We start from the raw sequence: 12,953 nt of genomic DNA on the forward strand, positions 1-12,953 counted from the left end.
ACTCCTGAAAGTCCCTTGGACGGGAGATCAAACCAATCTTAAGCAAGATCAACCCTGAATATTCTCTGGAAGGACTGATGCTGAAGCTCCAGTATTTTGGTCATCTGATGTGAACAGATGACTCACTGGAAAAGTCCCTGATGCTGGGAAAGATTGAGGGCAGAAGAGGAAGTCAGAGGATGAGATGGCTGGACAGCATCACTGATGCAATGAACAGGAACTTGGGCAAACTCAGGGAGATCGTGAGGGACAGGGAGGCCTGGCATGCTGCAGTCCATGGGCGTAAAGTCAGACATGACTAGGTGACTGAACAACAACAAGCTTTTTATTTTGTATTGGGATGGTGGTGGTTTAGCTGCTAAGACGTGTCCTACTCTTTCGTGACACCATGGACTGTGTAGCCTGCCAGGTTCCTCTGTTCATAGATTTCCCAGGCAGTACTAGAGTGGGTTGCCATTTGCTTCTCCAGGGGATCTTCCCAATTCAGGGGTCAAACCCTTATCTCCTGCATCTGCAGGTGGATTCTTTACAGCTGAGCTGCCAGGGAAACCTGGTATAGTGGATTAACAAGTTTGTGATAGTTTCAGGTGAACAGCAAAGGGACTCCGCCATATGTATACATGTATTCATTCTCCCCCAAACTCCCCTCCCATTCAGGCTGCCACATAACATTGAGCAGAGTTCCATGTACTATACAGTACGGTTTTGTTGGTTATCCATTTTAAATACAGCAGTGTGTACTTGTCCATCCCAGACTCCTAATCTATCCATTCCCCCTGGCAAACCGATAAATTCCTTCTCTAAGCTTGTGAGTCTGTTTCTGTTTTCTAAGTAAGTTCATTTGTATCATTTCTTTTTAGAGTCCACATATAAGGGATGTCATGTAATATTTCTCCTCTAACTTACTTCATTCAGTATGACAATCTCTAGGTCCACCCATGTTGTTGCAAATGGCATTACTTCATTTTTTAATGACTGAGTAATATTCCATTGTAAACCTGTACCAAGGTTTTTTTTTTTTTTTTTTTTTGAGATGCTAGTCTGTCATCTTTTCAGTCTGCTAGCTTTACAGTTAAAGTAGTTACTCCTTGCTCCAACAACTGTTTTCCTGATTTACTGGCCTGCCGAGAGCAAAATGAACTTGAGCTTGGTAACACAATCTCAAATTTTAAATAGACTTCATCACTAAATACATGATGATAGATTTAAAAGAATTTAGAGCAGAGGCTAGTTAAGAGAGCGTGCTCTAAATTCAATCTACTTGGGTTTTTTCCTCTTGACTGCCTCTATCTTCTACTTGTGTGATTCTGGACAGAGCTTAATCCTAGTTTTGTCATCTATAAAATAAATGAGTACCTACCTTACAGGGTAGCAGCTGGGAGAATTAAAATGGCAATCTATGTAAAGCACTTTGAACAGTGCCTGGCACATAGTAAGTGCTCAACAAGTGTTAATATTATTCATTCTAATCTCATCCTTCAGGCTCAAACAACCATAGTCAAGAAATATCAATGTTTTTTTTCAAAGGTACAGAACTATTCAACCTGTAAGTAATACTCTTCAATATCAAAGCTCTCACAACTATAAAGTTATTTCTATTATTTCGTATAAAACTTGAAAATAACTCCATTCCCCACTATACTAATGAAACACTGCTCCTATTCAATAGGATTTGAAAGAAAAAATAAAGGTAATGATGTGTAAAAGGAACATCAGGGATCTTTAATGTGGTAGGCAGCCTTGAAGACGACCTCTAAAACTCCAAAATTCCAGTATACTCACTGGATAACCCTCTGCCGCTGAGTATGGGCTGGACATACTGACTCACTTCCAAGAATAAAACAGGGCAGTGGTCTGCCACTGCCAAGACTTGGTTACAAAATGACAGAGCTGTAGGCAGTGGTGCCATCTCTCTCTCTGTGAAACGCCCACATCAAAGAGCTGGATGAGGTTTAGAATTCAATCCTTGTTAGGTTGAACCTTTGAGTTGACTGCACCCCAGCCCACACCAGGACAACAAACTTGTTCTGGATAAGAGCACCCACTTAAACTCCACCCCAATTCCTGATCAATAGAACACGTGAGAGAATAACTGTTTGTTGTTTTAAGCCACTCAATTTTGGGGTATTCTGTTATGCAGCAACTAAGGTGTTCAGTTTTTTTCAGTCTATGGATTCACTACCCCAAATTTCAGCACCATTCTGACAAAATTACTGATCACTATTAGGCAGTATTAGATGCTCAGTTTGACAACAAAACAAAACCTGCATCTGCCTCTCATCCCAAATACGCAACGATTATTCATGTTAAACAGCCCCCAAGTCACGCTTTTCCATAGAAGCAGCTTCAAGCTGTAACTGGTTTCCACTATTTTAAGTGTTCTCCCGCAAATAGTCTGCAAGGCTGGTTGCTTTTCAACGTTCAGATTTCAACTAAAATGTCACCTTCTTAGAGGCCTTTCCGGACTAGCCATCCGGATAGAGCCACTGCTTACCCCACTATCAATCACATTTTCCTCTTACTGTCTCCAATAACTTCTCCTCCCAATACGTTGTGTTTATTCAATAGTTTGTGTATTGTCTCTGCCCGCACTGCAACACTCTCCATGAAACTTGTTCGCGGCTCCTGTCCTCCCTTTTGTCTGGCACACGACAAAGACTCTGTAAATAACACTGGTATCTGTGGACGAAAAAGGAATGTAAAGCTAGGAAGATGATCTGGAGAAGTGGAGCGGCCAGTTAAGTCCCATCAGGCGAAACCAACCAGCCCTGTCTCGAAAGGCTGAAAACTACGAGAGACCAGAACTACAGGAAAATTACAGAAATGAAAACACACAAAGTGGTTTTGAAACGCAAAACCCTGCGGGGGGCGGCGGGAGGATGGAGTGGGCGAACTGACCAGACCTCGTGGGAACGGTGAGGATCAGGGAGGGGGCAGGAGGGACGACCTTGAGAGTACATTACCCGAGTCGCCCCCCGGCAGTGAGGGGGGCAGCGTGAGGGTGAACACGGCGGCCACAGCGGCGAACACGGCGACGCCGCCGCAGAGGCCCCCAGCGCGCCGCGCCCCCGCTCGGGCTGCCTGCCCCCCCAGCCGGGCCCCCGCCGTCGCCATGGAGACCCATGGGCCAGAGGGGACCAAGGAAGGAGGACGCGGCGGGCCCCAGGAGTCGGGGCGCCAGGAGCCCACAGGGTGAGAGGCGAGCTCGGCACTAGGCGGCCGCGGCAGCTTCCGGGTCGGGCCGGACCGCACCTTTCTGCGCCGGCGCGGGGGTAGAAAATGCGGGGTCTCGCGGGAGCCAGGCCCGGGCAGCCGTCAGAGTGCCCGGGGTTTACAGAATTACAGTGTGCTTTCCACTAGCGCATCACAGGGGACAGCCTTCTTTGAACAGAGGAAGCCTGGGCCGCCGTCGCTATGGCCTCCCCCACTTCCTGGCCACTTGGTCGGGTCTGACAGAGACGGGAGCCAGGTCGCCGAGCGGGCCGAAGGAAGGGTAGTGACTTCCCCCTGAGGTGTGGGGTGGAACTGCACGAGGGGCCCCAGCCCGCCAGCCCCCTGTGTGCGCCTAGTTAGGTCAACATACAGCTAAATCACATGTTTACTGCGAGTAATTATATGCCCGTGTGCTAATTGTTCAATCGCCGAGTTATTTTCAGAGATGAAAGAAAGCTAACTGGTCTTTTTTTTTTCTTTCTTATAGGATGAGGAAAACTTGGGAAATGAGTTGAAAAATTTGAGTTTCTGAGGTAGTACAAATAATTTATATCATGATAAAATTGTCTCCTACATTGATGAGGAGGAGTGTTTCTGTGAAGCTTTGACCACGCAGTGGAAAATGAAATGAAGTCACTGCGTTTTCCAGTTGGCTGCAATACCAAAAAAATGGGGACTCTTGCACCAGCACAGAGAATGGTTCTTGGTAAGGTCTTTAAGCTTACTTTATATAGTATTGTAGCAACTATTCTGGAGTGGGAGGGGAGGTGGGATATCTCCCTGGAACGCATCTCAAAAGACACTGAAGATCAGTGATGGTCTAAAACGTGTTATAAGCAAGCTGACGGGAACATAGAGTCTCGAACGTAGAGTGACTTAACACACCTGTGTAGACCAGCAGCCATGGCACCAGCATTACCTTGGTCTTTCTCAGATACTCCATAAGGCTTTCTCTGCAGGGTTGCGAGTCCCTGGAGAACCAGTAGGAGGCCTCTAAAATGCTCCCCATGATCTGACTCCCTGTATTCACTCCCTAATGTAAATCCTCTCCCCTTGAGTGTGGGCAGAACCTAGTGACTCACTTCTAGCAATAGAATAAGACAAAAGTAATGGAGGTCCCTTTGGAGAGGAGGTTATAAAAGACTGACTTTTCATCTTTCTTGTACTCCCCATCATGGGCACTACCTTGCTGCCCTCCCACTTGTTCACTCTGATGAAGCCACTTAACCAGGTTATGAGCTGTTTTATGGAGCCATCCACATGGCAGGGAACTGAGCGTCACCCCCAGCCAGACAGCCCACACAGAGCTGAGGCCCTCAGTCCAACAACCTGTGAGGAATTGAATCCTGCTAATCCCTCCTGAGGGAGCTAGGAAGCCCATCCTGCCCCATGGGATCCTTGAAGTAATGACTTGCCTCCGCCAAGGCCTTGATTGCAGCCTGCAAGAGACCCTGCTAAGTCTCACACAGATTGCTGTCCTGCAAAAACTGTGAGATAATAAATGCTATTGTCCACTAAATTTGGGGATACTTTGTTGTTCAGTAATAGGTTACTAAGACAGCCTTCCTTCTATTTCTTTTTCTTTTTTTTTTTTTCCTTTTTTTATTTTTCTGCACTGCATCTTGGTTGCTGCACAGGCTTTTTTTTAGCGGCCAGGAGCAAGGGCTACTGTTTTGTTTTGGAGCTCAGGCTTCTCCTTGCAGTGGCTTCTCTTGTGGAGCATAAGCTCTGGGGCTCCCTGGCTTCCGTAGTTGCAGCTCAAGTGCTCAGTAGTTGCAGTTCACAGGCCCTAGAACCCGGACTCAGAAGTTGTGGTGCATGGGGTTTAGTTGCTCCAAGGCATGTGGAATCTTCACAGACCAGGGATGTCCCCTGCACTGCAAGGCAGATTCTTTATACCAGGGAAGTACTGTTCCATTTCTTTTCTGAAAGAACACGCTAGTGAGTAATACTGACTGAGCCAAGCATATGCTTCTTTCCCTTTTTATCCATTTCATCTTTTGCTCATGAGCTTTATAAAAGGGTAACTTTTTATCACGGCAAATTCCACAAGAGCATAAGTATTTGCCCATATTTGAGAGGTAGAGCTCAGTGTTGGAATTTGAATTTGGGAATTGTCACGTAAGAATGAGATGAATGAATAAGTTCACAGAGCAATAATGTAGGGAGAACAGGTTGAGGTCAAATATTCACCATCTTCATTTAGGGCATGGCAGGAGAAGAAAAGAGAACAGTGGAAGAGAGGAATGCACCACAGGGAACTAAGGAAGAAATGACATCAGTGATGTTTACCTGGGCAAACTGTTAGAGAGAGGAGAAGGATGGTGAGGAGAACCACATCTAGGTTTATGGGGCTTAAGTTTATCAAGTTGGAGAATCCTGTAAGCAAAAGGATACAAAACTGCAGATACAAAATTAACTATGGACATTGGAAGGAGCTTATGCTAGTGACAGGCTGTGAAGTTTTTTTAAATTAAAGTATGGTTTATTTTCAATGTTGTGTTAGTTTTAGGCATACAGCAGTTTTTCAGATAAATATATTAGTGTGTATTCTTTTTCAGATTCTTTTCTGTTATATATTGTTACAAGATATTGAGTAGAGTTCCCTGTGCTATACAGTAGATCCTTGTTGTTTATTTATTTTATATATAGTAGTGTGTTATGTTAATCCCAAACTCCTAATTTATTCCTCCCTTCCCCTTCCCTTTCGGTAACCATAAGATTCGGGTTGTGAAATATAAGCTTTGTTAGCTTCATGGCTAATCTCTTTTGAGGATGGAGAACAACCAGTTCTCTGTGTATCTGTGTCTGACTGCCTGACTCGTTTCCACCCTGAAACTGTTTCTCCTTCAGGTATCAGTTAGAGCACAATTCTTTGACTTTCCTGGATCACTTTTATCAAGCCTCCACCTAATGAGAGTGCACCAGGCCTTGGCTGTAGACTTTTCTTTCTCTTTCTTCCTTCTTTCCCAAGATAATCTTATTGAGACTTTAAATAGTAACTCTAGGCTGATAAAGGGCTTCCCCAGTTAAAGAATCCACCTGCAATGCAGGAGACATGAGTTGATCCCTGGATGGGGAAGATCCCCTGGAGAAAGAAATGTCAACTAACTCCAGTATTCTTGTCTGGGAAATCCCATGGACGGAGGATCCTGGCGGGCTCTAGTCCATGGGGTCACAAAAGAGTCAGACATGACTTAGCGATTGAATATCAGTAATCAGGTCCTAACTGTGGTCCTAACTGGTTGACCTGCTTCTTGAGAAACCTATATGCAGGTCAGGAAGCAACAGTTAGAACTGGACATGGAACAACAGACTGGTTCCAGATAGGAAAAGGAGAACGTCAAGGCTGTATATTGTAACCCTGATTATTTAACGTATATGCAGAGTACATCATGAGAAACGCTGGGCTGGAAGAAGCACAAGCTGGAATCATGATTGCCGGGAGAAATATCAATAACCTCAGATATGCAGATGACACCACCCTTATGGCAGAAAGTGAAGAGGAACTAAAAAGCCTCTTGATGAAAGTGAAAGAGCAGAGTGAAAAAGTTGGCTTAAAGCTCAACATTCAGAAAACGAAGATCATGGCATCTGATCCCATCACTTCATGGGAAATAGGTGGGGAAACAGTGGAAACAGTGAGAGACTTTATTTTTCTGGGCTCCACAATCACTGTAGATGGTGATTGCAGCCATGAAATTAAAAGACACTTACTCCTTGGAAGGAAAGTTATGACCAACCTAGATAGCATATTCAAAAGCAGAGACATTACTTTGCCAACAAAGGTCCGTCTAGTCAAGGCTATGGTTTTTTCCAGTAGTCATGTACGGATGTGAGAGTTGGACTGTGAAGAAAGCTGAGCACCGAAGAATTGATGCTTTTGAACTGTGGTGTTGGAGAAGACTGTTAAGAGTCCCTTGGACTGCAAGGAGATCCAACCAGTCCATTCTAAAGGAGATCAGTCCTGGGTGTTCATTGAAAGGACTGATGCTAAAGCTGAAACTCCAATACTTTGGCCACCTCATGTGAAGAGTTGACTCATTGGAAAAGACCCTGATGCTGGGAGGGATTGGGGGCAGAAGGAGAAGGGGACGACAGAGGATGAGATGGCTTGATGGTATCACCAACCCAATGGACATGAGTTTGAGTAAACTCCGGGAGTTGGTGATAGACAGGGAGGCCTGGTGTGCTGTGATTCATGGGGTCGCAAAGAGTCAGACACGACTGAGTGACTGAACTGAACTGATGTTTTGGGCAAATCATGGTCCCAGAGCTTGAATATGTGGTTGTGTGGGTGGTGGGGGTATGTTGGAAGGACGGGATTCATTCTATCAGTGACTTCAGCTGTCAGGGGCAGGGAGTGGTGGTGGTAGGAATCCAAGCAGTGGGAAGAATGATGGGCTCCCAGTGGAAGAGGGACTGGAGGACAGAGGAGGAGCAGAGATGTATATCTGTGAGCACAGATTCATAGGAGCACATCATGAAACCCCTCAGCAAGGAGTGGGAAAGTGATGGAAGAGACCAGGGTGAATTTGAAGGAGATTCCTTTCATCAGGGTGAGAAAACAGGCTCATTAAAGAAAGACCGAGAGTGGCCAGTTTTCTGAGGTAGTCTTTCTTAAACCTGGCTGATCATCAGAAACATTTGGCAGTGCTTTAAAAAAAATGTAAATTTCTGGGCCCACTCCTGGAGATTTTAATTAGTAATTTCAGGTAGGTCTTGGGTATCTGTACATTTTCAAACCTTCCCAGGTGAACCTGTTGATTAGCTTGGTCTGGGGCCCACTGATCTAAAGTTACAAACCCTCCATTTACAGATAAGGAAGCAGACTCTAGGGAGGTTAAGCGTCTCACCTGAGCCACACAGCTGGTTGATGGTAGAAGTAATGGAACCGGGCTTTAATACAATGTTCTTTCCACAATACTCTACCCTCCTGTCACTATATTGAATGGGTAAAATCCTTCCAGGGGGAAAACTCTGAAATATAAGGTGTTTTGGTATGCAGTTATCAAATAGTATTCATCGTTTTAAACTGCAAGTAACCATAGTTATGCACGATAAAGTCAATGAACTATCTGTCTTCACAACTTCATAGTGTTAGTTCTAACTCCAAGGGGAATGTGATCGGCTCAGAAGTTGGAACCATATATTTAAAAATTTTTATGTCATCAGTGTCTCCCATGTTAAATAATTGCAACTAGTTTTAAAAAACCAACATAAGCGAAAGCTCTATAAATGTAGGAAAACATTTATTTTTGTGCAGATCTCAGAGGTTTTTTTTTTTTAATCTGTCAAAACTTTGTTGCTTTTGAAATTACAGCTTATTTGGTAAATAATATAAACGCAAGGAGGAGTAATACTCTTCTTCCTTTTTAAAGGCAGTTTTGACAAATGGGATTGAGTAAACCATTCTGTAGATTGAAGAATTCTGAGTTAACAGCGCCGATTTTTCCTTTTGGTAGCGTTATGCTACACTCAGCCTGCTTCTCATATCACCTCTCTTTTACAAAGAAGGAAACTGAGACCCAGAAAGTTTGAGTAAACCTTGATCACACAACTGATGAACTAAGGAGTTTGAGGCCCGTGCTTTCGCCATACACAACATCACACTGTGAAATTTGTGTTCATTTTTTCTGCCCAAGGAGTGCAAGTCACAGGAATACAAGGCTGAGGAACCCAGAGAGCAAGAGAACAAGCAAGACCTGCCAGGGGCCTTTGCTCTCACACAGATCATTCTCATGTGTGTTCTCAGAAGCCAGTGAGGTATTTGAGGGGCTCCTGGCCCTCCCTGATAGAATCTCGGTGTCAGGAGTAGGACCGGTAATGCCCCTTGAGGTTTAGAGACCATCAGGGCTGGCTGCCCCAGGTTTCTGGAAGAGGAGTCTGAAGGACCGACTATTCAGAGTTGCATTGGAAGATGGCTCATTGGTGTCTACATTGATGGGGCTTTGTTTAGAAGCTGGAGAGGCTGCTCATCGTATAACTCGGCTTAAAGCTGTATTGATATAGCAAGTGCACCGCCTTTATTTAGATTCTAATTTTATTTAGGGTGGTTCTTTTTAAAAAGATATATTTTTATTTATTTGGCTGTGCTGGATCTTAGTTGTGGCATGTGGGATCTTCAATTTTCGTTGTGGCATGTGTGATCTAGTTCCCTGACCAGAGATCCAACCCAGGGCCCCTGCATTGGGAGCACAGAGTCTTAGCCACTGGATCACCCTGGAAGTCCCTATTTGGGGTGGCTCTGAAAGGGCCTTCTCAAAGAAATGCCATCTTACTGGCTTCTGTGAGGTTCTTGTAGCGAGCCCTTGGTTGGTAACATTTATTGCGGGGGGAAGGGGGCCTGAAACCTTCCAAGCTACTTCTCTGTGACTTCATTGTGCTGCTGCTGCTAAGTCGCTTCAGTCGTGTCCGACTCTGTGCGACCCCATAGACGGCAGCCCACCAGGCTCCCCCGTCCCTGGGATTCTCCAGGCAACAACACTGGAGTGGGTTGCCATTTCCTTCTCCAGTGCAAGAAAGTGGAAAATGAAAGTGAAGTCGCTCAGTCGTGTCCGACTCTTAGCGACCCCAGAGAACTAAAAGAGCATTCACCACCACCTCCCAGCTGAAAAGGGGGCTGGAATACTATCTATTTCAAATCTGAAGTTCATAGGAAGAAGCATAGGGGTGGTTAAACACCTATGTGGATCTCTCCAGGGGCAAAGGAAGCCTGGTGCACTGGGAGATCTCAGATGGTTCTCTGGGCTGCGATCTCTTTATGGCCAGTCTGCTTTAGGCCTCCGGAGCAGGACCTGAGATGAGTCTCCAACTGTCCAGGCCGACCCAGCCACATAATGCTGTGAAAGTGGTCCTGGGCTGTCCTCTGGTCAGAAGGGGAGTGTGAGCCCTAGAGTTGGTGGTCACAGAACTCTGGGCTACAAGGACCTTGTTGCAGACTTTGCAGAAACAACTATACTGATGCCCAAAGAAGGAAGTTGTGTTGAGTCTCAGGCTGTTCAAAGACCCTTAAGCAAGAGGGATCCGTGATGATACAAGGGGGACTAAGGGGCCACTTCCTCTGGGGGAGAAGTAAAGATGAAAGCACCCTGTTCCAATGGGGGAGCTGCAGGGGGAGGAGGTGCTGCTGAAACATGCTAGAATCACCCTCCAGCATGACTGGCCCCCAGTGGAGACTGAGGCTGTGCTCCCATCACCAACGGAGCATCCAGGACTAGGGGAGGGGTCTTCTGCCAGAGACTCAAAGTGTGAATTCTTCCTAAGTCCCTGCCACTATGCATCCATGCCCTGGGGCCGTAGTGATGGTTATTTTATAAATCAAAAGAGTTATTGCCTGAAAACATAGCTTGTAGATGGACAGGGAAATATTTTTACCATTGAACCTAAACAAGGCTAATTCAGATACAAAAAATGAACTCACCCAAAACAGAATGCATTAATATTGAAGATAAAGTCTCCAGATCCACTCTGATCAACTCCACGAACATAATCCAGCCTTACCAAGACACTTAAAAGGACACTTGTAAAATTAGATGCCAAAGGTTTTTTTTTTCCTAGGTGGTTCATCCATCTACCTTTCCCACTTCCGAAAGAAGACGTTCTGAATCTTACAGCACTAGAGCACACTCCAGTGGTGGTGAGCACAGCAAACACTTCCACACTGTTGAATTTATCCACTGAGAGGGCACACTAGATAAACACTCCTTGTTTGGAAAAGGTTATGTAGGCTTGCCTCAAAACAGCCAAGGGAATTAATAGAACATTTACAATGACTCCAAGCCTTCTAATTCTCTAAGAATAGGGCAAGTTCTGTTTTATCCAGTGTTCAATGCCAAAGGCAAACAAATAAGAATTATTCAAAATCGTAAAACAATCTGAAATAACACCTTACCCAGTGAGGTTTTAGGAAAGCTTTTGTTTTTCCTTCTTAAATCCAAGCCACATGCAGACTTTCTCCTTGGAGATTCTGTTTAAAGAAAGGAAAGGAAGCAGATAATAGATATAATACCTAAAACAAACTCCCTTCAGCCATGACAGTGTTATTACAAACTCGAGTGAGTACCATTATTGCAGATAAATAAAAACAATGGACCAGAACCAATTTTACATAAGGAAATATTCAATTTGTTGCAAGCCTTGGTTTAGACTTTTCTCTGATCTGTCAAGTGATGGTTAATATAAATAAGAATGTCTGTCTTTGCTTATAGATAGCATTCTTAGAAAAGAGCTCAAATTCATTTAGCCAAGTAACAATGTTACCATTTTTTATGCGTGTCTCTCAACCAAAAGAAATAGATTCACTAGTTTGAAAGGTAAATTATACTCTTAAAATCAAACAAACACAAACTGGAGGAAAAAATACAACAACACATATAAAAAAAGAAAAACTTTTTTTAAAAGCCAGAAGCTTTGTGTTCTATTGTGTTTAGACTTAAAATATGGAACTATTTAGAAAGAATTAAAGAGATTATGTTTATTTGATTTCAAGTTATCTCAGCAAGAAACACATTTTTCCTACCTCTTTGGAAGAACAGCAGGTCAAATGACACATTTGTGAGTGCCTGCTTGAAATATTGCAGCCACGCTGCAGGGTCCACCTGACCTGAGCACCATAGATTGAGGGAACAAAGGCTCGTGTTTTAAATGTTCCTTTAAGAGCCTTTCTGGGGAGTGGAGGGAAAGTGGGAAGCTGTCACAGGCCTTGCTTTTTATTTTTATCCTATGACACTAATCAGTTTAATTGTATTTCTAACCCATGACTTTAGGATCATAATTAATTTTTCCAAATGCAAACATTATATAGCATAATTCTGCAACTTTGCAAGAATAATACAGTCAGTTTCAAAGTCACCCACATCCTTAAACTCCAAAGAGTTTCCCAATATGTGCACATTCATTCCCTGCTTTGAGTAGGTTTTGCTTGTGAATCTCTTCAATAGCAAAGGTAGGTCTTTTATTCTCAATGCTAAAACAACAGAATTGGTTTATGAAAGAAGAGATCTGGGATCTGAGAATGTGATTCCCCTTATTACTTGACTAAATGAAAATTGTATCCATGTCAGGATCGGTGGGGCTGCGGTTCCCTTATTAAATGGAATGATTTAATAATTGTGTGTCCGAAGATCATGCTAGAGAGGACTTCTCTTGACATTTCGAGAGTTATCATTCCAAACACAGAGCAGAGCACAAGCCCTGTTTAGGGTGTAACTCAGTATAAGGACTTGTGTGTCAAATGTTGAACCCTTTAGAACTACAAACCTTTGTCTGTGGCCTTGGTAAACAAATTCTCACATCTCCATTTAAAGAGATAGCTTGCCAAGGCCTAACTAAAACGCCGGGACCTAAAATGAAAATGGTTTGACCTTGCTGCTACACTTGATACTTCCAAGGCTGATTTCCTCCAAGCTCCCCTTTCTTCACCTCCTTTGCCCTAGGCTTTCATAAGCCAGAGAGAGAAAAAGGAATTTCACTTCCCAAATGCAAGAATTGCTGGTGCAGAACGTAACTAAATATCAGCAGCTGTGCCAGGGCACCTGGGGCCATATAAGGAGACTGACAAAAGACTTATGAACAAGATCCCAGTTCTCTGCTCATCATGGCTTCATGTGCTTCAAGAAGGGCAGGAAGAATTGGAGATTTGCAGCTATGCTCTTTTTAAAAAAATGTGTATGAGAGACATTCTTAGGAAAAAAGATAAAACAGATATTCCTAAAGCAACAAAGTGGGGCAGACATAAT

At 44.0% G+C, this 12,953-nt stretch overlaps 1 protein-coding gene across 1 annotated transcript in view; it reads right to left on the reverse strand.

The window, feature by feature from the left end:
• The window catches only part of TMEM260 (transmembrane protein 260), a 70,871-nt gene extending 67,643 nt beyond the window's left edge, over positions 1-3,228 (reverse strand). Inside the window, 2 exon segments of the mRNA XM_018054102.1 lie at positions 2,964-3,090; positions 3,092-3,228. Coding sequence (XP_017909591.1) covers positions 2,964-3,090; positions 3,092-3,124 — 160 coding nt within the window. The 5' untranslated portion in view covers positions 3,125-3,228.

Source organism: Capra hircus, chromosome 10 (assembly GCF_001704415.2).
Source record: "Capra hircus breed San Clemente chromosome 10, ASM170441v1, whole genome shotgun sequence".
Lineage (NCBI taxonomy): Eukaryota > Metazoa > Chordata > Mammalia > Artiodactyla > Bovidae > Capra > Capra hircus.